The sequence below is a fragment of the Saccopteryx leptura genome, chromosome 5 (assembly GCF_036850995.1).
Source record: "Saccopteryx leptura isolate mSacLep1 chromosome 5, mSacLep1_pri_phased_curated, whole genome shotgun sequence".
Lineage (NCBI taxonomy): Eukaryota > Metazoa > Chordata > Mammalia > Chiroptera > Emballonuridae > Saccopteryx > Saccopteryx leptura.
Window position 1 is genome coordinate 92819669 of NC_089507.1, and position 27227 is coordinate 92846895.

General features: G+C 42.6%; 1 protein-coding gene across 1 annotated transcript in view; it reads left to right on the forward strand.

The window, feature by feature from the left end:
- Positions 1 to 1376: 1376 nt before the first annotated feature.
- MCUB (mitochondrial calcium uniporter dominant negative subunit beta) overlaps positions 1377 to 27227 on the forward strand; it is a 97329-nt gene continuing 71478 nt past the window's right edge. Inside the window, exon 1 of the mRNA XM_066384807.1 lies at positions 1377 to 1753. Within this exon, the coding sequence (XP_066240904.1) occupies positions 1700 to 1753 (54 nt within the window). The 5' untranslated portion in view covers positions 1377 to 1699. The remainder of the gene's footprint in view (positions 1754 to 27227) is intronic.

The window sequence follows — 27227 nt, forward strand, 5'->3', positions numbered from 1 at the left end:
GATGCCCCAGATGGGCAGAGCATCGCCCCCTGGTGGGAATGCCGGGTGGATCCCGGTCGGGCGCATGCGGGAGTCTGTCAGACTTCCTCCCCGTTTCCAACTTCAGAAAAATACACACAAAAAAGCTGTGGTACATATACATAATGGAATACTATGCGGCTCTGAAACAGAAGGAAATCTTACCCTTTGCAATGGCATGGATGGACCTGAAAACTATTATGCTAAGTGAAATAAGTCAGGCAGAGAAAGACAAATATCATATGATCTCACTTATATGTGGAATCTAATGAACAAGGTGAACTGAAAATTGGAATAGAGGCAGAAGTGGGGGTCACAGGGAGCAGAGGGACAGTTGTCAAATGGAAGGGGAATAAGGGGACTTGATCAGAGAAGGTGAAGGGATTAGTTATATTATATATATAATACATAACACATAGATACAGATAACAGGACAGAGGGAAGCGGGGAGGGAGTTAGGGAGAGGGGGAAAAATGGAGTGTAATGGAGGGCATGTGGCTGGGGGTGAGGGTGTTATTTATATTGAGTGGTACATTTGAATCCATGTTAACACAATAAATTAAAATGAATAATAATAAAAAAGAATGCTTTGAGAATAAAAAAAAATCAAAATGAGGGTGTTAGGGTGGGGCCTGACTTGTGCTTTAAAAGAAGAGAAAATTTGGACACACAAAGAAACACCAGGGATGGGTGGGTGCACACGCATGGGTAAGACCATGTGAAGACACAGCAAGAAGATGCAAGTCAGGGAGAGGCCTTAGGAGGATCCAGATCTGCTAACACCTATTGTTGATCTTGGACTTCTAGCTTCCAAAACTGTGAAAACATCAATTTCCAGTTTAACGCCCCCCTAAAAAAAGTAAGTGTTAACCATACATACACTAATTGGGATATACTTACAGTAAAGAAAAATTATTAGTTGTTGATCTGAAAGTAAAATGTAACTGGGCGTCGTGTGTTTTATCTAAGAACTTACTTTAAGTAAGCTATGTGATAGCTTGCTCTTAAATGTTTTATTTATTTTTGTTTATTTTCTTTGCTTTTACAAACAACAAATCTCCAAGACAAAGCATTAGATTTCCCCGTTGTTGGGAAGACCTCTAAGTTCCAGTTCCTTAGCCCTTTCAATTAAAACCGTGCCTCCAAACAGAAGCCCCTTCAGCTGTGGGACTGTCTGAAAGAGCTCCAGGTGGGCCACCATCTGGTGAGGGACAGACCTCAGGCAGAGGTTGACCTGGGCTGGCCCGCCCTGTCCCGAGGCCAAACTACCAGAGACCCCTGACGCCGCTTTCCGCTCCCCCCACGGCTGCGACGGGAAGGCCGCTCTTAGAGCGCCCAGCGCGGGGAACTGACTGCGGGCTCCGACATCCAGGTCGCCAGGTGCGGGTTGCCGGCTGTCGCTCACTCCGGGGGAGTCCCCGGGAGGAAGGGACAGCGCCGGCGGCGCGCTGGCCTCGGAACCTGCTTCATCTCCCCACACCCTACTGTGTTTTTTATTTTTTGGTCGGAGGAGAGAAAACAGCCTGGCGCCGGGGAGGGAGCCCAGACGAGAAGTGGAAGCGGGCACACCCTCCCGCAGCCCTCCCAGCCTGCGCCGGGCCGGGAGGCGGGGCGCCCACGCGAGTGCGCTGCAGCCCCCGCGCCGACGAGCCGAGGACCCGCAGGGCGCCCCGCGGGCGGGATGATGCTCCTGAGGGCTTCCTGGTCGCGGCGGCTCCGGCCGCCGACGCCCCAGGTAAGACCGCGGCTCCGGGGCGGGGGCCTCGAGCGCCGGCGGGAAAAGTTTCTGGGGGGCGCTTCTGTGGGCTGGAAGCCGAGCGGCCGGGAAGTTCACTTCATTTCCACGCGCGGGAGGACCCGACAGCGGGGCCGGGGCGCGCCCGGGGCCGACGGCAGGAAATGCCAGGGGCGGGAGGGGCGCGGACCAGCGCAGCACCCCGGCCTGATTGGGGTGCCGGGACCCCTGGGCTGCGGCCGGGAGACCGCCAGATCGCCCGGGACGCGGTTTGTCCACGTCGCGACCGTGGGCCAGAGTAAGTTTCCAGAGCCGTGTCCCGGCTCGGTGGTCGGTGCCCGGGGGGCTGATGGAACGGCGGAGCCCAGCGGGCAGACCCCCCGAGTGGGGACTGGCGGGGGAAAGTGACATTTCCATCCTGCGAGCCGCGAGCCCTCCCTCCCCTGAACAGGGAAGACTAACTCGCGTTTTGTTGCGAGAGCCCAGCCGGGTGAATCACGAGCGTGTGCTGTGAGTAACAGTTGGCCTGACACAGTCACCGTGGACTGTGGGGACTGTTGCTGGGAGGAGGGAGGAAAGTGATGCGCACTGAAAAGGACACAGGAAGCGGGGACGGAGCTGCGTGTGACTAGGGCTGTGATGGAGCCCGACCTCAGCCTGCTGAGTAGACAGCCTTTTAAAAAGAACCTGTGTGCGGTTCGGGAGGGCGTCGGTAGAGAGTTTTGGTCCTCCCCACCCCCACACCCTCCCTCCCCTTATTAGATTAGTTTCGGCTGTTAAAGAGAAAAATATTTTTTATCTTTTAGCTGTGCAGTTTGAAAGAAATGCAGAAAGTAAGCAATGCCATTATCTTGTCACTTTCACTTCCTGTTTATTTTATTGTTCTGTTCTGCAAGTATTTCAGGGCCTCCGTTTGGATTGATGCAGAAAATATTTAAATGCATTTTTAAAATGCCTTCCCTGAATGTTTGAAAGAGAAAGAGGAAAGGTGTTGTTAGTAATACCTAGGAAAAGGGGCTAACTCCTTAAAATGAAAAATGGTAGATTTAATACAGTACTGTAGTTGGAGAGAGAGGCTTTTTCCACTTTGTAAATTTTACTTTTATAACACTTTACAGTAAAAAGTAGGTATACTGAACAGTAAAAAACAAAACAAACACCCCCCCCCAATACAAGGAACACCCTTCCTCATACACCATTGAAACATAAATGAATATTTCAGTTTTTTATTAAATCTAACATTTTGAGTAGAATTTTTATAGCATCCAAGACTGGTTGCCCTCTTTCTCAAATGATCAACTCCAAGCCCCCACCCCCACCCCTACCCCCACCTCCACCCCCATCCCACACGATGCTCTGTTGAGGGTAGTGCCACTGCGTGCCCCAGCAGGAACATAGATTCTCTTTTAAAAGTAGAAACATCACACAGTGGGGTTTATTAGGCCTAATCATAGGGGGACAGTGATTAGTATTTGCCCTTAGGTAATCATCTTGAAAAGCCTTCTATTTGGCTGTTTCTAGTTAACAGATTTTTAAGTCTTAACTGTTCATACTTTTAAGTTATTTTGCTGAACTTGAGAAGTTGAAATACTTCCATCATTTTATTTGTGTAAGAAAAGACCCCAAAGGACTAAAGACAAGCCTGTGAATTTGCTTTTTTATATGCTTCTTTTAAATTGTAGAAAGTGAAGAAACTGACAAATATCCTGGCTTGAGTTTTAGCTGGGACTACTAAAACATTTCCTGCAAGTAAAATTCACTGGCTGTAGGGACATTTTTCATTCTAAAGTCTCACTGTTTTGTGATTGCCCCTTTTGATGATAAGAAAAGCCTTGTGGCTAAAGACAAGTATTATTTCTATACATTTTTGCCATAAACATTCAGACTCCCAAACATTCATTTGAGCCTATGAAAACAACAGGGGTAAAAAAAGACTAATGATGTAATCTGACAGCTTGTAATGATTTGTCATTAATAGTGTCTCAGGTGAGTATTCCCAAGTAAATTTAGCTTTTTCTGAAATTATGAGTGTGCCTTTTAGTAATTTAGTAACTTTTACAATTTTCATCCTTCATATGGTAGGTCTACCAGTGTTTTGTGGGAAAAAAAATAGTTTGTTGAAATTGGTATGTTAGTGTTAACAGAATTTCTTGTAAGGAACACATTTCATCTGAAGCATAAGAGAGCAGGAACATGTTGTATTGCCTTTGACCAAGGCTGGCCCGGTGTCCGTGGTCCTGTTTTGGTGACAGCATCTCTGCTCTCAGCACTCTGGCTGCAGTGCTTGTCAGGGAGATCTGTGGCTCCTGCTGTCCTTTCCGTACTCTAAGATTCAGCTCTGAGTGATTATGGTGCTGGTGAATTAGCTCCTAAACAGAAAGCCCTGGCCTAATTGCACTTTTCTTAATTTCAATTTTTTGCCGCTTAGCTTGAAAAACTGCCTTGTGCCTGATCAGGCGGTGGTGCAGTGGATAGAGTGTCGAACTGGGATGCAGAGGACCTAGGTTTGAAACCCAGAGGTCACCGGCTTGAGCACAAGCTCATCAGCTTGAGTGCGGGGGTCAATAGCTTGTGTGTAGGATCATAGACATGACCCTATGGTTGCTAGTTTGAGCCCAAAGGTCACTGGCTTGAAGCCCAAGGTCGCTGGCTTGAGCAAGGGGTCACTCAGTCTGCTGTAGCCCCCAGTCAAAGCACATAGGAGAAAGCAATCAATGAACAACTAAGGAGCTGCAACGAAGAATTGATGCTTCTCATCTCTCTCCTTTCCTGCTTGTTTGTCCCTCTCTCTGACTCTCTCTCTGTCTCTGTAAAAAGAAAAAAAAAAAGAAAAATTGCCTGATATGATTTCAAATCCCAAGTATAGCAGTTGAATCCCTATATAAGCTGTGTTTAAAACTTAGGAAAATCAAGTATACTTTACAGAGAAGTTTAAATATTGATTATGCCTTTTTAAACTTCTAGAAACAAAGCATGTACCAGTTTTAACTCTACTACCAAAATGCTAATTTAGAAATTCTTTTCATCTTTTGAATTTCATAGACATGTCATTCTTGTTTGACACTTTCCTATCATTCTCTCTAGTATTTGTAATTGGCACATTGTAGTCTCTTTCCTGTGGAGAGTGAATGGTTATATGTTGGTGGTTGTACTTACACTACAGAAAAGACATCGATGCTGTACTCTCAAAGTAATTCCAGACAGGTTTGTCTATTAAATATTAAACATTAGCATTCTCCCAGCACTTAGTACTGGGTTTTTTGTTTTGTTTTAGGTTTTACTATTTATTGTAGGTGGGATTTAACAGTATTAGTGCTGTTTTACAGCAAACTCTAAGCTAGAAAATCATTTTGTATCTTGGCAGATAAATATTTGTTGAATGGGGTACCTATGAAACTGAGGTAGAAAACCTGAGGCTAATATTAGTTGATCTAAAAGCCATATAAACTGAAAGTGTTTACATTATAGAATAGAAATGAGCAGCCAAGTTAATTGGTGTTAGACGAATTGGGAAATCTGAATGCAGAATTGGTCCTGCCTCCACTTAGCTCTGTGAACTTAACCATGTCATTCAGTCAGTTTGGGCCTGTTTTGAAAACAAAGGGACTTGATCAAAAACACAACTGAACTATAGAACAACCATCATTCAGAACTGTCTGAAATCTGGCTGAACAGAAGTACTACAACTAAGGATATAAAAAAGAAGCCACATTGAGACTGGTAGGAGGGTGGAGATGTGGAACAGGCTGGTCCCACATCCACATTTGGTGGATAAAAATCAGAAGGGATATCTCAGCTATGGCAGTTCCCCCCAGGAGGAGTGAGGAGTTCTAGCCCTGTAACAGGACCTCCAGCCTAAAGTTCCAGTTCTGGAAATAGAAGTCCCCATAACTTCTGGCTGTAAAAACTAGTGGGAATTGTGGCTGAGATGAAGGGCTGCTGGAGTCCCAGGCAGCTTGTCTTAAAGGGCCTGTGCATGGACTTACTCCCTCTGAGAAGCACAGGAGCAGCAGCTCCAAAGGCACCATGGACATATGAGGAGAAACTGAAGTGTCAGGCATCAGAATGAGAGCTGGTGGGGCAGCTTTCTCCCAGACGGAAGTGCTGGCAGAGGCCATTGTTCCCTTTCTGAGACTTTTCCCCCCAGGGCTGTCAGAGAAGTGCCATATCTGAGTCTCCATCAACTTGGCTATCACTGTTCATTCTGCCCTAATGATTGCCCTACCAACTTGCAGGCCCACCCAGGCTGTTTCCAGTAGCTTTTCCATATGAATGGCCTGTCTTGGCTCATGGCTGGGAGTGCCTATTGTAGGGCTGGAACCCCTCACTACCCCCTGTCGGGGGCGAGGGGGTCTCCACAACTGAGATATCCCTTCTGATTTTTATCCACCACACGTGGATGTGAAACCAGCCTGTTCTGCGTCTCCATGCCTCCTACCAGTCTCAGTGTGGCTTCTTATATCCTTAGCTGTAGATTTAAAGCAGTTCTGAATGATGGTTGTTCTGTAGTTTAGTTGTGTTTAGGACTTTCCTAAAATCTCTCAAACAAATAGTATCTGGTCTCAGCATGCCCCATACCGCTCACTAAGTGGCGCCAGGCCTGGCAGTAGGGGCAGATGGCCTTGGTTTGCAGCTTTGCCTCTCCTGGACATCTCTGAGCCCAGCACAAGTAGTGGCCATCTGCAGGTTGCTTTGTTGCACATGCTGGCTGGACCCAGGCAGAACACTGGCGGTGGCTGGCATTGGCCTGCACCTCTTGGGAGACCCCAGCACCAGTGTACCTAGTGCATAGCTTCAGACCACGTCAAAGCATCACACAACCGCCTCCACAAGCAACACACTCAAGGGCCAGACTCAGCAGTTCCCAGAGCCGTGCTGAAGTAAGTCCTGCTCTGTGAGGTGGGCCTCTGCACAGTGGGTCCTGCACTGTGGTCGGTGGTCGCAGCCAGTCTTTGCAGCCTTTTGGCCTGGGGGTAAATCCCTCCCATTGACATGCCAACACCAATCAAGGCTCAACTACAACAGGAGGGCACATACAACCCATATAAGGGACACACCTGGAGTACTCAGCTCAGATGATCAGAAAGACTGCCAGTGGATCCCACAAACATCTACTACGTAAGGCCACTCTACCAATCCCAGGAAGCGTTGAGGCTCTGTAGAAACACAGGCAGGCTGCTGAAATGAGACAAAGAAACATGTCCTACAATGAAAGAACAGAACAAAGCTCCAGAAAAAGAACTAAACAAAATAGATACAAACATTCCATTAGATGCAGAATTCAAAACAATGGTTGTAAGGATGCACAATGAACTTAGAGGAAGAGTAGATGAACTTAGAACTGCAAAAGCATAAAAAAGGACATGAAACTCATAAGAAAGGACCAGTGAGAAATGGAGGGATACACTAACTAAAATGAATTTACAGGGAATCACAGTAAAGTAGATAAAGGTGAGAATCAGAACAGTGATTTGGAATATGAGGAAGCAAAAAACAGCCAATCGAAACAGCAAAGAGGAAAAAGAATCCAAAAAAGGATAGCATAAGGAGCCTCTGGGACAACTTCAGGCTTTACCGACATTTGTATCATGGGGGTGCCGGAAGAAGAGAGAGCCGGAATTTAAAAGACTATTTAAAAACATAATGATGGAAAACTTTCCTAACCTGGTGAAGGAAATAAATAGACCTAGAAGTCTAGGAAGCGTGAAGAGCCCCAAATAAGATGAATGCAAAGAAGCTCACACCAAGACAACATAATTTAAAAGCAAAAGGTTAAAAACAATGAGAATCTTAGAAGCAGGAGAAAAGCAGTTAGTCACCTACAAGGGAGCTTCCATAAGAAATCTCAACAGAAACTTTGCAGGCCAGAGAGGACTGGCAAGAAATATTCAGAATGATGAAAAGCAAGAATCTATAACCGAGATTACCCAGCAAAGCTGTAATTTATAATCGAAGGACAGAAAAGAGCTTCCCAGACAGGAAAAAGTTGAAGGATTTCACCCCCACCAAACTAGTATTACATGAAATGTTAAAGTCTTCTATAAGAAGAAGAAAAGATAAAAATATTAAAAAATGAACAATAAAATGGCAATAAACATATCTAACAACAATTGAATCTAAAAAACAAAATAAATAAACAAGCAGAACAGAAAGACTTACAGATAACAGAGAACATTTTGACAGTTGCCAGATGGAAGAGGGTTGGGTGAGAAAGGTGAAGGAGTTAAGAAGTACAAGTTGGTAGTATCAGAATAATTATGGGCATGTGAAGTATAGCATGGGGAATGGAGTCAATATTCTAATAACTATAGTGTCAGATGGGGATGAGATTTATCAGGGTGATCACTTAATATGTTATATAATGTTTAATCACTGGGTGTACACCTGAAACTAATATATTTATGTCAACTGTAATTGAACAATAAAAACTAACTTAAAGAAAAAACAAAGGGACTTGTCTAATTGGTCTCAAAAGTCCTTTCCATGTCTAAAATTGCTGTTTTGTTATTTTACCAGTATGCCATTGAATGCAATATTGTCAGTGTCAGAGTGGTTCTTTTAGTGATTGAAAAATCCTTTTATGATCTTAGGCAGTCAGTCGAGTGGCAGTTTCACCTAGTGTTATAACTTTTCCTTTTCAAAACAAATTGACATTTATTTGCTGGGGGACAACATGTCATAATAGAATAGATTAAGTCTTGCTCTAATACTTCATTCTGTCATTATTGGTGTTTTCATCTGTGAAATGCTACTTATTCAAGGGTATATATAGCATTAGAACTCTAAAACCATTTTATATTAGACATCTTGAGCTAACCTACAGGCTATAAACCAGTGGATCATAATGATCTTAGACATTCTGAAAGTATCTTCTCTTTAGATTCTGTTTAATTTACCACAGTATTTTCCTGGGTTTAAAAACTTAGGCCTTGGCCGGTTGGCTCAGTGGTAGAGCGTCGGCCTGGCGTGCAGAAGTCCTGGGTTCGATTCCTGGCCAGGGCACACAGGAGAGGCGCCCATCTGCTTCTCCACCCCTCCCCCTCTCCTTCCTCTCTGTCTCTCTCTTCCCCTCCCGCAGCAGAGGCTCCATTGGAGCAAAGATGGCCCGGGCGCTGGGGATGGCTCCTTGGCCTCTGCCCCAGGCGCTAGAGTAGCTCTGGTCGCAACAGAGCGACGCCCCGGAGGGGAGAGCATCGCCCCCTGGTGGGCATAGCGTCGCCCCCTGGTGGGCATGCCGGGTGGATCCTGGTCGGGCGCATGCGGGAGTCTGTCTGACTGTTTCTCCCCGTTTCTAGCTTAAGAAAAATACAAAAAAAAAAAAGAAGAATATAAAAACTTAGCAGTTCTCTGTTCTCTGCACTGTGTATTAAGACTGCATAGTATGGGACCCCCTACCCAAATGTTTTCACTGAATTTTCCACATTGGGATCTCTTCTAAGAAACAGCCCTATGAAATGTAGTCAATTAAAAGGTGCCCTTTAAAAGGACTCATGGGACAAATTGCTGTCTAGTATTAGAATTGAGTTTCTCCCGAGCAAAGTCGGGGTTTGTTGTCCAGACAGCAAATTGTATAAGCAGTGGTGTTTTCTCTGTGAGCTTGCTGCCAGGAAGATTAGGGGTCAAATTTTAGACCTACCTTCTAAAAATGTGAAAGACCTTATGATATGCATTTTATGTATTTGCTATACTCCTAGTTTTCATCTACTCTACCTTCATTTTTCCCTCCATTTGTGTTATTAGACAATAACACAAATTTGCCTCCATATTGTGTTATTTGATTTTTCTGTGGCCATGCTTTAATGGGGGAAAGTGATATATAACTAAGATTGTAAGAAATTTTTAAAATCAGCTCTTTAGTGTTTGAACAAATATATGCTAAGTAGTTCTGTATCAAAGTGTGGCAAACCAATCTCTTGTTCAAGCAGTTTCCTTGGTGTTTCACCCATAGAAAGTGCCCAGTATTGATTGCATCGAATTGAATTGCTGTAAGAACTGAATTTTGGCACTGCCTCTCTTAAAGAAATGTGGTGGTACTGAACTGTTCACTCTCCTCTCACATTTCCTTTTTTCTTCCTCCTACCCTTACCTTCCTTAAATCTTCCTATTACTTTGCTACCTCTGCTGTCCCCACCTGAGTTAAAATATAGTTTGGGACAACAATCAAGACTTGTAAATCTTTATTCTGAGAGTTTTCTATTTTATTAACTCATAAATGGTGTTATTTGATTTTAAAATATTTTTACCTGAGTTATAGGTCCATCACAAAGGGCACAGAAAGCATTGCAGTCTAAGCTTTTGTTTGGCAGCTCTTTGGAGGATAATTAGATTTCTGCCTAGAGTTTACAGTATTGGTGAAAAATCACGTACAAAATCTGTACTATCAACAAAGTCTACTGAAGAGAATTTCTCTGAATAGATTTGAGGGCAAGAAATAGGGAATAGTGAAAAGAAAGGCAAGAGATGGAACTAGAGTGGACATATCTGTAGCCTATGAGCAGAAACAAAAAGTGACATTAAGCCTCATATCAAGAAACTTGACAGGTGTGCAAAGCTATATTATGTCAAACATTAGGGAGGAGAGTCTTCAAGATTGATAAGGGTCAGCCCACAATGTGAGTTATACCTGAGGGTTTTATAGTATTAAGATCGAGTAGGTGGTTTAGTTTGTTCAACTGCTGTGGACACAGGTGGTAATCCTATTATATTTTTTCAACTCTACTGAGAACTCTCAACTGTTTAGTTGTGGTAGGATATTTATTTATTTATTTATTTATTTATTTATTTTTTACAAAGAGACAGATAGGAAGGGAGATGAGAATCATCAACTCATAGTTGTGGCGCTTCCATTGTTCATTGGTTGCTTTTCATATGTGCCTTGACGGGGGGGGGGCACCAGCTGAACCTATGACCCCAGCCTCAAGCCAGCGACCTTGGGCTTCAAGCTAGTAACCCCACACTTAAGCTGGTGAGCCCATGCTCAAGCCAGTGACCTTGGGGTTTCCAACCTGGGATTTCAGCATCTCAGGTTGGTGCTCTATCCACTGAACTACCATTGGTCATGCTCAAATCACAGTTCTGGGAAGTAAAGATAAATTAGCTTATTTGCCAACTCTTAGGCATAACAGTAAATAATAAATGCCCTTTTGTTTTTCTGACTCTGTGTGTGTGTTTGCATTCATGTTTGGCTGTCCTTTTTACTAGACATTTTATTTGTTTTTGGTATAGCGTTTCCCTCATAGGCTGAGTAGAATATTTAAACAAGGGAGTTTAAAAGGTATTGATAAATAACTTCTTTTTGTGCCAGTAATGCAGCTACAATATAAGCATGCATTTTTATTAGAGAGACTGATGGTAATGTGACCATATCCCTGGAAAAAATTAGTTTTAGAAAATGTTTCACAAACATCAACATAGCATTGGCTGACTAAGCTCTCAGTAGAAGATACTTACTGTAACATTTTATAGTCTGATAACTCATATCTGCAACTCTGTTTTGGGAATGTTTCAGATAATGTATAATATAGCAATTTTTACTTTTCAGAACAAAGTATGGCTTCTTTTTTATTTTATTTATTCATTTTTCGAGAGGAGAGAGAGAGAAGGGGGGAGGAGCTGGAAGCATCAACTCCCATATGTGCCTTGACCAGGCAAGCCCAGGGTCTCGAACCAGCTACCTCAGCATTTCCAGATCGATGCTTTATCCACTGCGCCACCACAGGTCAGGCAGTATGACTTCTTTTGACTTGGTAAATACCCTGTTATGGGTTTGTTATTAGTGAAACCAAAGTAATTAGGCTTGAAAACAAGTCACAGTTGATTCAGAAATCATGTTCTGGCGTCATCCTCCAGTCACACTTTCTGTTCCAGGCCTTATGCTGCCCCCGGTCAGTCATGCTAGACTTATACCTCTTCTTGTGGTTGGTCATGTATTTTCACCCCTTCCTCTTTTTTATTTTTATTTTTTAAAGATTTTTTTAAAAAATTATTCATTTTAGAGAGAGGAGAAAAAGAGAGGGGGTGGGAGGAGCAGGAAGCATCAACTCCCATATGTGCCTTGACCAGGCAAGCCCAGGGTTTTGAACCAGCGACCTCAGCGTTCCAGGTCGACCGCTTTATCCGCTGCGCTACCACAGGTCAGGTTTCACCCTTCCTCTTAATGTTCATGGTGTACTGGGTAGCATTGTCTCCCTTCCATCACCCTCTTGAATTCTATTCTTGCTCCAAGGGTGAGTCCAATACCCCCTCACCCTCATGCTACCACCCCACCGCCCCATTCCCAAAGCAGAGTCGCAGAATGACACATCCTCTTTCACTCCCACAGCGCTCACAAGGCTGACCTCATTCTACCATGCGTTCCGGTTAGCTGTGCTTCTGTCATTTTCCCACCTGCATTCTCCCAGCACTGTGTGGTCAGAACTATTTCTCTTCTCTGATGGCCTCTGTCCTGCCACAGTAGGTGAATAATAAAGGCTTGTTGGGGAGAGGAATGCATGAATTAATGAAGAAGAACCTAATATTAAATAGACTTCCTTAATGGTGTGTTCTCTTCAGGTCTTACCCTTTTAATTTTCTATTCTCTACTTAATCTAGTCAGGGCATCACCTGAAGCATTTTTATCTACTTTTTATGATATGAACCTTGGGTAATTGGAGATTTTTAGAAAGTTAACCAAAATAGTCTTCATATGTATTGTATTTTTTATTAAAGAAAGAAGTAGTCTTAAATGAAATTTTGGTTAATTGCTTTATTTCCACATCAGAATATTTAAAAGACATAATTAATGTAATTTAATGAAACTAATTCTGTAAGGACAGCCTATTGAATGAGTATTTTCTTGCTTGTTTTAAAGGGGGGTGGGGCCTCGGTGGAGATGGCAGAGGTCAGGGACTTGGGGATAGAAGGAGACGTTGCCAGGGCCAGAGGGTGCGCGGCGCAGTGGGCATCTGGTAGTTTGTTGAGTCGTGCGCCTGAAACCTGTATGGCTTTGCAAACAAGTGTCATCCCCAATACATTCAATAAAGTTAAAAAATAATAAATTGTGGTGTTGATTTAGATGATTACATGGAAAGGCAGCACTTGTCTCCACAGATAAGGGCTTCTCTAAACGGGATTCTGAGAGTATTAAAGCATATTGGTTTTGGATTTGTGAAGTGCTGTTTTGTGATTGCCAAAAATGATCTGTGTTAGTACTAAAAGTTTAATCATTAAAACTTAAATAATTTAGAGCATTTATTTTAAAATCAATTATAAAAATGCTTATAAGATAACTACTTCTGGGAAAAGTATAAATTAAACTTTTGGAAAATAAAGCCCCCAAAAGGAATATAAATTTTGATTAGGGAACATGTAGGTCTTTTCCTGTAATAATACCTCTGTTACCATTCAGAAGTGGAGCACACTCTCCTTTGGGTTATGGGGTGGCCATCAGGAGAATGATCTCCCGTTGGTCCTGCAGTGCTTGGGAGCAGGATAAGGGAGGCCCCTAAGAAAGGTGTACAGCAAAATTTGTTGAATACTGTTGAATGTTCACATACTGGATAGGTAACCTTGCATAGAGGTTGTCATCATTCATTTGATTTATTTCTACAACCTAAAATCTAAGGTTTTTGAGTGTGAATAGGGACTTTTTATAAATCTAGAACGTTCATGCAGGGACTGTGGCCATTGTGCCAATATTTCAGGACTTTTGTAGCAAAATGGCTAAGAGGATGGTAATGGACGTTCCAGCTGTTACCTGAGACTTTGCTACTACTTGTGCTGCTGCCACCCTCACCAACTCCAAGACCTGGTTCTGGCTTGATTCCTACGAACATTTTAACGAAGTGTTGGAGTTCTCTCTCCCATCCGGATCAGGTTGGCCTACTTTGGCATGTAGATGCCACTTCTCATGCCTTTGATCTTTCACAGCTAAGTCCTAGTCTCTGAATTTTTAATTGCCCATATTTTCCTTGTCCCAAGAGTGGGTTTTGCCTTTTTTTTCTTTTATGAGAGAAAGTTTATTTAGAAAGTCACAGAGGTAGAAGTGCGCCATAGAAGAAATGGGCTCAGGAAACAAGTTACAGAGGCAAAAGAAGGGCCTTTGGAGCTTAGGAAAGAGAAAGGCAAGGACTGTGTCCCTGGGGTGGGGGATGGGAGAAGTCCCGGCAGGCTCCATAGAGAGAGCTTTCCCAGGTCCTCCGTCCTGAGGTCTCTGAAGGTGGGGATCTTAGGCGAGGGTTTCAATAGAATATTCGTCAGCTTTCCAGGTGTGGCCTTTCAGGTCGTGGACTCTACCGATTGGTCGCTGCCAGGACAGGGTCATTAGTCAGTGCATCTGGTCCTGATCTCAGTGGTGTCTGGCTTTGAAGCTTTTCTGGGCCTGGAGCTGGGGCTTTGCCTTTTATCTAAGCCTTGAGATCTCAGTGGAGGCGTTTTGGTGATTCATGCTAAATCTGAAAGCTTGCCGCCTGTTGCCTCATGAGGGTCAAAATAAATACCAGAGACAATAAATACTAAAAGAATTCAGAGAAAGAATGTTATAAGAGTTGAGAAGAGGTGAGATTTCAACTAAGCTCTGAGAACAGGCTAAGGACATATTTGAGTGGGAAAAATGGGCATAAGCACAAAGAGAAGAGGTGTTTACAGTCTGATCAGATTGCAGGAAGTATTCCCTGTGAAATGTGCTCCTTAATCTGACCTGAATTAGAGTTTCAGATAGACATCATCTTAAAATCTCACAGGAGTTATGTTGTGGGGAACACAGCTGTGTTAGGCTCACTCGCTTGCACTTTGCATGATTAGTGCATGAGACTGTGGCAGAGCCACATGTGTGAGCTATATAAGACTACATACAGGTACTTTCCCTCAGGTTGGATGGCTGCCCTGCCATCATGAGGCACGGATTGCTTGCCCGCCATGGTGAAGGGGCCACTTTGTGAATCGCTTGCTTGCCACTGTGAGAAGCGGTTTTCCCCTTGCCTGTCTGCTTGCCTGCCATTGTGCGACAAACAGGAATGGCTCAACGCTTTCTGACCCCACAGTTCCTCTACAGCCTGCCTGCATCTAGTGTGAACCTGCCTGGCCTCTGTCACCGGCATTACATATATTTACTGAACTAAACTCTGTCACAAACTGCTATCCTGCAAAGTATGTGGAATGCACTTTGTAGTTGAGGCCAGGCAGGTTCACACGAATTCGGGCAGGCGGTAGAGGAACTGCAGAGCTGAAAAGCGTCAGGCCACCCCGTTTATTGGAGGCTTGCAGAGATAGGCCAGTGAATAAAACAAAGGAAAACCGCTTTTTGCTGTGGAGGGCAAGGGATCAAGAAAACCGCCCCTCATGGTGGCGGCTGAGGGAATCAGAGAACCACATCTCGTGGTGGTGGGAGAGCGATCTGGGAGAATCTCCCCCAAGCAAAAGCACCCATAGCTTTTCATAGAGACACACACGTGGTTTTCTGTCACGTGCTCAGGCACTAATTGTGCAAAGAGCTTGCAGCCAGGAAGCCAGTGAACAAGCCTAACACAGCTGTTTTCCCAACACAATGTTTCTAGAAAAAACTAATTCTCTGTTCTTATCAGTTTGGAGAATTCTTAGCTAAGACATGCCACATTAAATGGGTTTTTTTTTACTATAAACTTTTGGGACTTTTACTTTGCTAATGGGCACTGGGACAATCTGAGAGTGGGAAAGAGGTTGATCACAGACCTCTTTCATTCTACAGTATTCCTAATAAGTTCTTTCAAAATAGTGGTCCACAGAATACAATTTGGGAAACATTACATTAACAAATTAGATTGGGGATGGATTATGTGGAATGATACATGAAATCCTGTTACTTCCTAGCCTTACTTTCTCAGGCATAACTAATATTGCCACTCTGGCTCTAGTGTATTGGACCATTCCTAAATGCTAAATTCTTCAGTCTTCTTTGCAGCCAGCATGTGACCAAGTTCTAGATATTCTATATGATATGGAAGTGCAGCTTCTACTTTACGTCCTTAACTAGAGACCTGAGTTATCCCTCAACCCTTGTCTCCCTCCCATGGGCTGGAATGCATTTGTGGAAGGGGTGAGCCAGCTGGACCTCACCGGGGCATACAACCCTCTGGTAGAACAACTAGATAACCTTACTGTCATCTGATTAGCCCTTAACTGTCTACCTTTTAGAAAAGCAAACACATCTCTTATTCAAGTCCCATGTGCTTTTAGATTTCTTTTTAAACTTTTATTTATTTATTTATTTTTAGAGAGGAAAGGAGAGAGAGAGAGAAAAAAACATTGATTTGTTGTTTCACTTATTCATGCCATCACTAATTGATTCCTGTATGTGCCCCGACCAGGGATCAAACTTGCAACCTCAGAATGTTGGGATGATATTCTAAACCAGGGGTCCCCAAACTTTTTACACAGGGGGCCAGTTCACTGTCCCTCAGACCATTGGAGGGCCGACTATAAAAAAAACTATGAACAAATCCCTGTGCACAATGCACTTATCTTATTTTAAAGTAAAAAAACAAAACGGGAACAAATACAATATTTAAAATAAAGAACAAGTAAATTTAAATCAACAAACTGACCCGTATTTCAATGGGAACTATGCTCCTCTCACTGACCACCAATGAAAGAGGTGCCCCTTCCAGAAGTGCGGTGGGGGCCGGATAAATGGCCTCAGGGGGCCGTAGTTTGGGGACCCCTGCTCTAAACAATTGAGCCATCTGGCTAGGCCCCTCTAGGTTTCTTTTGTTTGTTTGTTTAAATTTTTATTTATTCACTGTTTTAGAAAGAGTAGAGAGAGAGAGGGAAAGGCAGGGGAAGGAGTGGGAAGCATTAATTCTTAGTTGCTTCATTGCCTTGACTGGGCAAGCTCAGGTTTTGAACCAGCGATGTCAGCATCCCAGGTCAATGCTTTATCCACTGTGCCACCTCAGGTCAGGCTTTGGGTCTCTTTTTTAAAGCAACTTGGCTTATTCCTTATTTTGTCAAGTGGAGGACCAGCCCAACCAGAAGTCTCTGAATGGAGAGGGTAAAGCAGAAGAGCAGAGACATCACGAAGTGGATGCTATTGGAGGCTCTTGGAAAGCAATACTACAGAAACCACACACACGAAATAGAACAACATGGATGTAATATGCTTCATAGAGCATAACAGTGTACCTTGGGCTCTTTCTACCCGTCACCCACCAATTCTGTGACCAGCTAAGGTCTAGCTTTAAATTAATCACTTCCATAAATAAACCCTTTCCTGATTACTAGATAGAAATCATACTTCCTTCCTATGTCGTCTATAGTTTATTCATTTTACTCCTCATGTAGTACTGGTAGACTTCCTTGCCTGCCTCCCCTATGAGTATTCTCTTTCTCTGTACTTTGTACCTCCTGAAGAGCAGATCTTTCATATCTTTTATATTTTGGGGCATATTATGTCATTGTGTTTCTTATTCTGCCAGTACAGCTGCGTATAGTGGTGCCAAATGAATGGGGTATAAGAAGAGAGTTGCCATTGTCTTTGTGAGAGATGATGATGGTCTAGGTCAGTTGCTGGTAAATGTCTCCCGTAAAGGTCCAGAGAGGAAACATGTTTGGCTTTGCAGGTTGTGGTCTCTATCACACCTATTCACCTGCTGCCATCGCTGTGCTAAAGCAGTTAAAGACAGTACAGAATTGAATGGGCGTGTCTTTGCTCCCCAAAACTTGATTTACAAAAGTGTCAGTAGGGCAGATTTGGCTCATAAGCTGTAGTTTGCCAACCCCTACTCTATACACTCTGTAACAAGATTTTGGCAGTAGTGATAGATTCTGTCCTGAAAGCTGGATCTGACAATCTAGTGTATGTAGAGTAGGTTGAAAAGTGTGTTAGTATGGACCATTCAGGAAGTAAGTCATGGTTACTGTACATGCAGCTGGAACAACAAGAACTGGTATAGTGGAAACACAGAGGAAGAAAATGAAGAGGTATCAGGATCAGCAGATTTGGATTATACCTAATCATGAGGCCACAGTACCTGGCAGGTATGAAAGAAGAAGAGAATGGGAAGGCTGGGACTAAGATAATGAGTTGCTACCCAAAGTCAGAGGAAGAACCAGAAGGCTGTGGTGAATTCTCATTGCTGTGGGAGGAGTGACATGGAGGTATAAAGGTGAAGACTTGGGGAAGGAATGTTTAAGAGCTCATGCACCACACAGGTGTTTATTCCAGTAGGTTTATTTCTCTTTGGAATTATCCTTAAACTGTTGCACAATTTGACTTTCATTAGAACCCAGCATTAGAACTTAGTATGTATATTTTTTCCTCCCTTTTCCTTTCCAAAACCTTTCTTTTTTTAAAGTGATTTTTCTGGTCTGTCCTGTGGTGGTGCAGTAGATAAACCATTGACCTGGAATGCTGAGGTGGCCGGTTTGAAACCCCGGGCTTACCTGGTTAAGGCACATAAGAGAAGCATTATTATGAGTTGGCATTTCCTGTTCTTCCCCACTCCTTCTCTCCCTCCTCTCTATAAAGTCAATACATACAATATTTTTAAAAAACTAATTTTCTGTTATTTCTATTTTGCAGTGTTTTCAACTGCTGGTCCACAGACTGGTCTGCCAGAAATTTTGTGCCAGTATGTGAAAGGGTTAACTATTCTGATACTGTATGAAAATTGTAGACTCAATGATCTTAGTTGAATGCACTTAAGCTCAGGGTGATTTCTGTCTTAGTGTTCCCTTAAATAATTCTCCTATTTTCACGCCTCTCCAAGTGTAAAAGGGTTGGAAAACCACTGGGTTACAGTAAGCTATGTTGCTGAAACAAAAGATCAAGCAGTAATTAAGCTTTCATACTCTTTAAAGCCATTTTTTTCTCTCTCAGGAAGTAGTTCTGAGCCCTGGCCAGTTGGCTCAGGGGTAGAGTGTTGCCTGGCCTGTGGATGTCCCGGGTTTGATTCCTGGTCAGGGCACACAGGAGAAGTGCCCATCTGCTTCTTTACCCCTTTCCCTCTTCCTTTTTTTTTTCTCTCTCTCTTCCCCTCTCTCTCTTCCTCTCTCTCTCTCTCTCTCTCTCCCTCCCTCCCTCCCTTCTGCAGCTAGGGCTCGATTGGAACAAGTTGGCCCCGGGTGCTGAGGATGGCTACATGGCCTCTGCCTCAGGTACTAAGAAGAGCTTGGTTGCTGAGCAACAGAGCAACACCCCAGATGGGCAGAGCATCACCCCCTAGTGGGCTTGATGAATGGATCCTGGTCGGGACACATGTCTCTCTGCCTTCCCTCCACTCACTGAATTAAAAAAAAATAAAATAAAATAAACATTTTTTTTGAAAAGGAAGTGGTTCTAAAGTGAACTTTTTCAGGTCAGTAGTAACTCTGTTCCATACAGTCATTCAGGGATCTTCTGTCATCTTCAACATGTGGCTTCCGAAATCAAAGAGCATAGAATATATTTTTTTAGGCTTGCAAAGTGTTATGGGCTACGCCTAAAGTATCACATAACTTGTGCATTGCATATTTCATTGAATATGTCAGATGGCTACATTTAGCTACAAGGGGACTGAGAGATGTCGTCCTGGCTAGAAGCCACATTCCAGCTAAAACTTGATTACTGTAGAAAAGGGAAGAATGGATTATAGTGGAATTTAGCTGCTTTTGCGTCAGTCTCTTGGGCCAGAAACAGGACGGTTTTGCTTTCTTGCAGGCACTAAACTTCCAAGGCTCCACTGAGCTTCGTTTATATGTGTTCCACAGCAATGGATATTGGGGAACAGGAAACTTCATTTCTTTCCGGAAAACTTAAAAAGGAAATTGTGGAGCCTGACCTGTGGTGGCGCAGTGGATAAAGCGTCGACCTGGAAATGCTGAGGTTGCCGGTTTGAAACCCTAGGCTTGCCTGGTCAAGGCACATATGGGAGTTGATGCTTCCAGCTCCTCCCCCTTCTCTCTCTCTGTTTCTCTCTCTCCCTCTCTCTCTCCCTCTCCCTCTCTCTCTTCCCTCTAAAAATGAATAAATAATTAAAAAAAAAAAAAAAAAAAGGAAATTGTGGAAATGCAGCATTTTAAAGTTGAGCTGAAATAGGAACTTTTGACACTTTGTTGAATTCATTATAAGCTGCCCTCCGGGCTGTAACTTAATAGGCAAAGGAATAGTCTCACTTGTACTCTTTAAGCTAAGGAGGAGAGAGAAATGTATTCTAATGCTGCAATTTGAAGCCAGATTTCAAGATTATGCAATGACACCTGATAAGGAGGAAAAGAAGTATAACTGAGAGAAGATGCTGACAGTACAGTTTTATTGTATTGAAAGAAGTCCCTTAGAGGAATTATAGTGATTAATAGATAAAGGAGCCAAGTGGACGTTTAAAAAGCATCATGCATATCTTGTATATGAATTTAGTGGCATTTTGTAGGCGAGCCTATTGTGTGGTCTAAGAAAGGAAATCTTAAATTGATACTTCGGGTGCTTGAAAGATGCTGTGTCTTAGGAAATAATGTGCCTTAGTATATAATATAGTATTGAGGCCAATTCATTGTAGTTCAGGGAATATTCAGAAAGACATTTATTATAATATGACCTTATATAATGTCTCCTTACCATATTATTGACTTAATCACATCCCTGTGGCTTATACACAGGCTTTTAAATTTTAATTTGTCAGGTTTGATTATCACTATTGATCAGTCTTAAATGTATAACTTTGATTGACTTTGAGATAATAGAATTATTTTCTTGTCAGAGAAAGACAAGTACCATATGATTTCCCTTATATGTAGAATCTAATAAACAAAATAAGCTAACAAACAAAATAGAAACAAACCCACAGATACAGAGAACAGACTGACAGCTGTCAGAGGGAATGGGGGTTGGAGGTCCGGGTGAAAAAGGTGAAGGGATTAAGCAAAACAACAACAAAAAACCTTATAGATACAGACAACAGTGTGGGGATTGTGGAGGGGAGATAGATGGTGATGGGAGAAACTTGACTTGGGGTGGTGAATACACAATGCAATATATAGATGGTGCAGAATTGTGCACTTGAAACCTGTGCAATTTTATTAACCAATGTGACTGCAATAAAGTCAATAAAGAATTAAAAAATTTTTTCCTTTCCATTGCTTTTTATATGCTTCAGCATAATTATTGTTTTATGTAATGAAATGGCTAGATTGCCATAAAGACAGTCTTTGAACTTGGACACTATATGTCAGTGGTACCCAACCCCCGGGCCGCAGACTGGTACCGGTCCACAGAGAAAGAATAAATAACTTACATTATTTCCGTTTTATTTATATTTAAGTCTGAATGATGTTTTATTTTTAAAAAATGACCAGATTCCCTCTGTTACATCCGTCTAAGACTCACTCTTGACGCTTGTCTTGGTCACGTGATACATTTATCCGTCCCACCCTAAAGGCCGGTCCGTGAAAATATTTTCTGACATTAAACCGGTCCATGGCCCAAAAAAGGTTGGGGACCACTGCTATATGTAATTGCCCATGAAACATACATAAGACTTGAATAAAAATTGTCCAAAGGCCTATTTTACTTGTTTTAAAAATTGATTTTAGAGAGAGTGAGAGAGGAAGGGAGAGAGAGAGGGAAGAGAGAGATAAGAAGCATCAACTTGTAGTTGCTTTGCTTTAGTTGTCCAGGATTGCATCTCATGCATACCTTGATGGGGTGAGGAAAGTGGGGGACTCTAGCTGAGCCAGTGACCCCTTGTTCAAGCCAGCAACCTTGGGCTCAAGCTGGCGATCTCGGGGTTTTGAACCGGGGATGTCAGCATTCCAAGTTGACGCTTTATCCAGTGTGCCTCCACTAGTCAGGCCAAAAGGCTATTTTAAATATATAATGATATGTAAAATATATACAATAGGAAATATATAATATTATTATTGATGAATGTATTATGATACTATGAACTGTGTCTATCCCTGGCAAGGTTAAAACACAAAAGAACATGCTAGGTCCTGTGGAACTGTCTTTTTTTGGAGGTTTAGGCTCATTCCATACTGCAGCAGATTAAGCTGGCTGTGATAAGTATGTGTCCCCATTGCTGTAAGAGTAGCAGAAGAAAATCAATTGAGCACTGCTAGCAGAAGGCAAAGTTTCTCTTAACGAAGAGAAAAGTAGGACGGGGAAAGCCTAGCTTGCAAGTTAGCCGTATGCAAAGGATCTAGGAGTTTGAGTTGATCCACAAGCTACCTATGAATACTGGATTTCCAGGACACCAGTGTGGCTCCTGATGGACAGAGGGAGGTGCAGTATCCAGATCACAGCAAGCAATAGTCCCATTATGGTGTATCAGGATTGTCACATGCATCAGCGTTGCTATGTTTTGTTACTGGACACTACTTTAGAAAAGACTCTCCCTAGCTGGTGGCGAGGGAGGTAAATCCAGAAGGCAATTCGGATGTTGAGTATTTATAAAGGAGATGACTAAAGTGGCAGGATATCTTTTAATCTGGTGAAAAGAAGGTAATGAAGAAGCAAAATATTTGTTTGCAATTATCTGAGAGGGTATTATGTGAAAGACAGTTGTCATTCTGTGTTGTTTCAGGGCAGGGATATCACTCCTAGACTGGGCAGAATTCAGCTCTATTTAAAAAACTATTTGTATATATTCTGACCATTCACCAATGGATAGACTACTTCTTAAAGTACAGGAATCTTGAGTTCCTAGAGGAGCTCAGGCAGAAGCGAGAGAATCACTGGGGAAACCTCCCATGCTGCAGGAGCTTGCTCAGTGAATGCACCAGAAACAGAAAGCAAAACTCGCCTCTTTCAGTGTCTCTCCCCTGTCTGCTACTAACAAAACTTGAGTGCCAACCAGAAAAGGAAAAATATTTAAAGGGCCCAGATCCATTTTCACAGAGAAGTTAAGAAGGGTGAATTCGGAGCGTATAGGCAGCAAATTGATAACCATCACAGGAGAGATGAGACAGCACATATGCAGTACTTGGAAGTGGCAGCTGCTTCATAAGCATGGCCGACCTGGGCAGGCCACAGTGGGATGGGAGACAGAGGCCAGACCATGGCTGTGGCACTGACGGAGGAGTGGTAATTTTGATACAGTGCTGTAGTCTAAACCAGAAATCAGGGAAACAGCACTTGAATGTTTCAGGAATAGATAATCCAAACCAAAGGGGAAGAGATAAATCAGAGAGATCTGGGGGGAAGATAGACAAGTGCATGAGGAAGTTAGAATGAGTAGAGAGGAAGATATGGGATGAATTACTAAAGAGCCAAAAAGTAGGCTTAAGAAGGTTATGTAGGGATTTGGATCAAGTCCAGATCAAAAATGGGAGGTCAGCTCAGGGGCCCTAAGGTTTCTTTCATCGCTTAATGTTCTGTGAGTTCTCTTAGGTACACAGTCTTTGATTTAGCTACGCATACTGTTCATTTGAGCTTAAGCAGGGGTGATCAACAGAAATTCACTTTATAATGAATCAAGGTGGTTTTATTTAATTCACTGATTCTGTTTAATGGGATTGTGCCACTATTTAATTAGTGAAATCTGAGTTTATGCCAGCATTTTAATTGACAGTTGTTGTTATGCTTGTAATTAATGTGGAAATATCAAAGTGTAACCTCTCCTGGACAGAAATTATATTACTTTAATGGACCTTTGGAACTGCATTAGGATAAAATATTTTAATATTTATAATTATCCTGCTCATTTAAAGCTATTACACATTAGAAAAGGTCTTTTTATAGGCACAACAGTGACCATTACAACTATTACTAACATATATACCATATTTTTTGGTAATTTATCCACTCCTAAAGACATGGTTACAGCAAAATTGGCCTTAGTAGGACATGGGTCTCATTCAACTGGCCACGTGACCTAGGAATTAGAATTGGGTCTAGGATTGCCATCTCTTTTTATTTTTTTGTATTTTTCTGAAGTGAGAAGCAGGGAGAGACTTCTCGCATGTGCCCCACTGGGGTCCACCCGGCATGACCACTAGGGGGCGATGCTCTGCCCATCTGGGGCGTTGCGCCATTGCAGCCGGAGCCATTCTGGCACCTGAGGTGAGGCCATGATGCTATCCTCAGCACCTGGGCCATCTTTGCTCCAGTGGTGCCTTGGCTGCGGGAGAGGAAAAGAGAGACAGAGAGAAAGGAAAAGGGGAGGGGTGGAGAAGCAGATGGGCTCTTCTCCTGTGTGCCCTGGTGGGAATCGAAGCCGGGACTTCCTCATGCCAGGCCTACCACTGAGCCAGCCGGCCAGGGCTGCCATCTCTTTGACTGCTCTTTTGAGTAGTAGGATTGTACACTTGGAGGTAATTGGTAATTATCATTTTCTACTATGTGGACCAGGAAGCAATGCAAATCATTAAAATTTTTTAAAAATTTGATTTTAGAGACAGAGGAAGAGCAAGGGTGGGGGGTGGAGAGAGAGAGAGAAAGAAACAAACATCAATTTGTTGTTTTACTTATTATTCATTAAGTGGTTATTCTGGTATGTGTCCTGACCAGGGATCAAACCCACAACCTTGGAATATCTGGACAACACCCTCACCAACTGACCTACCTGGCTAGGGCCACAATGCAAATCATTTTATAGTGATAAAACAGAATGATACGTGCACAGAAAGGAGAAATGAAATATGGATAGAGGACTTCCCAACCTCAACATGACACTCCATTCCTTAACTCTAGCGCATTCCTGAGGCTTAGTTTATCCTTCCGTTTAGGCTCTATGAGAGATGCTCCTGGTCCTTCAAGGTAGTTCTCATTCTGGCCTAAGCTAAGTCTAGCAGAAGTTTGTTCCTTTCATCCATATAACAATATATAGGAAGATTGTTCCATCTTATGAGAAAAACACTAAGATCTTGGTAGAAAAATGAGCAAAGGACATACATGATTCTCAGAAAAGGAAATTAAAAATGCCTAATAAACATATGAAACTTAGTATCATTGATAGTCAAAGAAATGCAAAAGCAGCAGTTCTTTTATCACTATCCTATTTTATTTAACCTATCAAATTTGCAAAGAAAAACAAAAATAATACTCAAGCATAAAGCATGTCACACATGGCAACTCTTCTGGACTGCTAGTGAGAGTGTAAAGTGATTGCATAATTCAGAGTCAAAACAGGAAACAGATGGTGTAAGCAGATAAGGGTAATCAAGGGAGAGTTTATATGCAGGGTGGGGCGAACATAGGTTTACAGTTGTGAGTACATGAATCAGAGTTTATTCTTGTATTAGTATTTATTTATTATTGTATTTTCCATATGAACAACCATAAACCTAGTTTTGCCGCACCCTGTAAAAAGGAGTGTTCACGGAGGTGCAGGTGCAGAGGACCCAGGATGGTGCAGGAACACGGGGTTGAGCTGGGATGGGGTGGGGATGGGTAATGGACCCAAGGCCACCGTGAGGGTAGTAGTGACCCTGAGTTGAAGGACCTAGCCAGATAGTCATTCAGTAATAATTTTCTATTGTTCCTTTAAACCTTAACATTCATTAAAACCAAAATTGCAAAACAAAACAAAGAAACCCCAACTACAATTGCAAAATTCTCAGTCTTACTGGTTCAGATGAAGATTTTAGGTAAATCATTTTTAATGAGGCAGCTATTGTTTTCAGAGTTAAACCTCTAAGTACTGTTTTCCTTTTTATACCAGCAGCTGTTGGAGTCAACACTCCTTTTGTTTAATATACATAATGATAGCTAATCCACAACATATGCTGGACACCGCCATCAGCTCTTTCCATGAGTTATCTCAGGCTGTGTGATTAATGAAAAACTCATGGAGGGAAATACCCAGTTTTCCCTGCTGTGTGTTTCTTCTTTGTGAGTCTCCTTTACTGCTACTCATACGTCTGACACTTCTAGTCACCAGATGTGTGTGGGGTTTTCCCTACAACAATTAAGTCTCCAACACCAGTTGGGTGTCCAGTTTAACTCAGTTCTGCTGCTCTCTACCCAGAGATAGTGACGGATCTCACAGGTTACGGGCTAAGTTCCACAAGGCTCCCCCCCCCCCCAACACACATACACTCCAAATGCCAATTGCAAGTCCAGGTTACCACCTGTGCCTCTGACCACCCAGCTCGAGCGCAGAGGTTTCAAGGACATCCACCTCAAGTTTGATTCATTTGCTAGAGCAACTCACAGAACTCAGGAAAACATCTAGTTACATTTACCAGTTTATTAAAGGATATGATAAAGGATGCAGATGAACAGCTGAATGAAGAGAGACACAGGGAGAGGTGTTGGAGGGTCCCAAGTGCAGGAGTTTCTGTCCCCCTGGAATTGGGGTGTGTCACCTTCCTGATGTGGATGTGTTCACCAGCCTGGAAGCTCTCTGAACCCTGTCCTTTTGGAATTTTATAGAGGCTTCCTCATGTAAATAGGATCCATTATTAAGTCCATTTTCGTCCCCTCTCCCCTTTCTAGAGGATGGGGGCAGGTAGAACTGAAAATTCCCAGCGTCTAATCATGGCTTGGTCTTTCTGATGACCAGCCCCCATCCAGGAGCTCGCCCAGTCGCCTCATTAGGACAAAATATGCCCCTTGTGCTCTGACAAGACTTAGGGTATTACAAAGGTTTTAGAGAGTCCTTTAGGAACCAGAGGCAGGTGTATAATCACACACACACACACACAAAGACACACACACACATTTTTTCCCATTGTCTTGCAGCCCCCTCACTGAAGTCCTGGGGGGTAGGTGCCCACATTACCCACTTACTAACCAACTGATGGAGTGACAGAGGCTCAAACCCGGCCTGTCGCCTCTGAGGCCTGTGTTCCCAGCAACTCAACTGCCTTATTGTTGATGTGTTTCCTCTCTTTCCCTGGAAAGAAAATTAGAAGACAGTGTCTTTTCAGGCTTCGATCGTTGCTGATTCAGTTGAAAATGAGCTTTGAACACACTTGATTGTTTCGCAGTCTGAAATGGATCCTTGAATTCTGTAAGAGCTACGAGATTAAATTTTAAAGTGTACCACAAAGATGACCTAGCCACACTATATAGTAGTTTCATGTGGAAGCTTGTTTCTGATGTTAAAGCGTAGTTTCCTAAGAACTTTAAAAAAAAAATCCAAGTAAATGACTGAATATGTGTCCAAATAAACTGCTTTCTTTTTCTTCAAAAGATGCAGTGGGCTTTCAAAGGAGGAAATTTAATTAATTAATTAAAGAAGACTTTAATCATTTGTAAAGTCAGTCAGTAATTTCAGATAATCCAAAAATATTGAGCAAGGAACTTCAAAAGACAGTATGGGTCAGCATATTTTGAAGCAAGTTTACAGCAAAATTATAGTTAAACTAGTAATAGCTGTCTCTTGTTACTTAAAATCAATGAATCAATTTTTTTTCTCTCCCTCTGCCCAAAGAAAATAGTCCAGTGTCTTACATTTTAAAGCTATTCTCTTAACCCAATTATGCTGGACACTGAAATTTTTGAAATTCAGTTCTTCAAAAAATTTCCACAAATTCCCATCATCCTTTGATAAACTCCCAGCGCGCCCATATCTGCAGCAGTGACTCTGTGCACCACGTGATA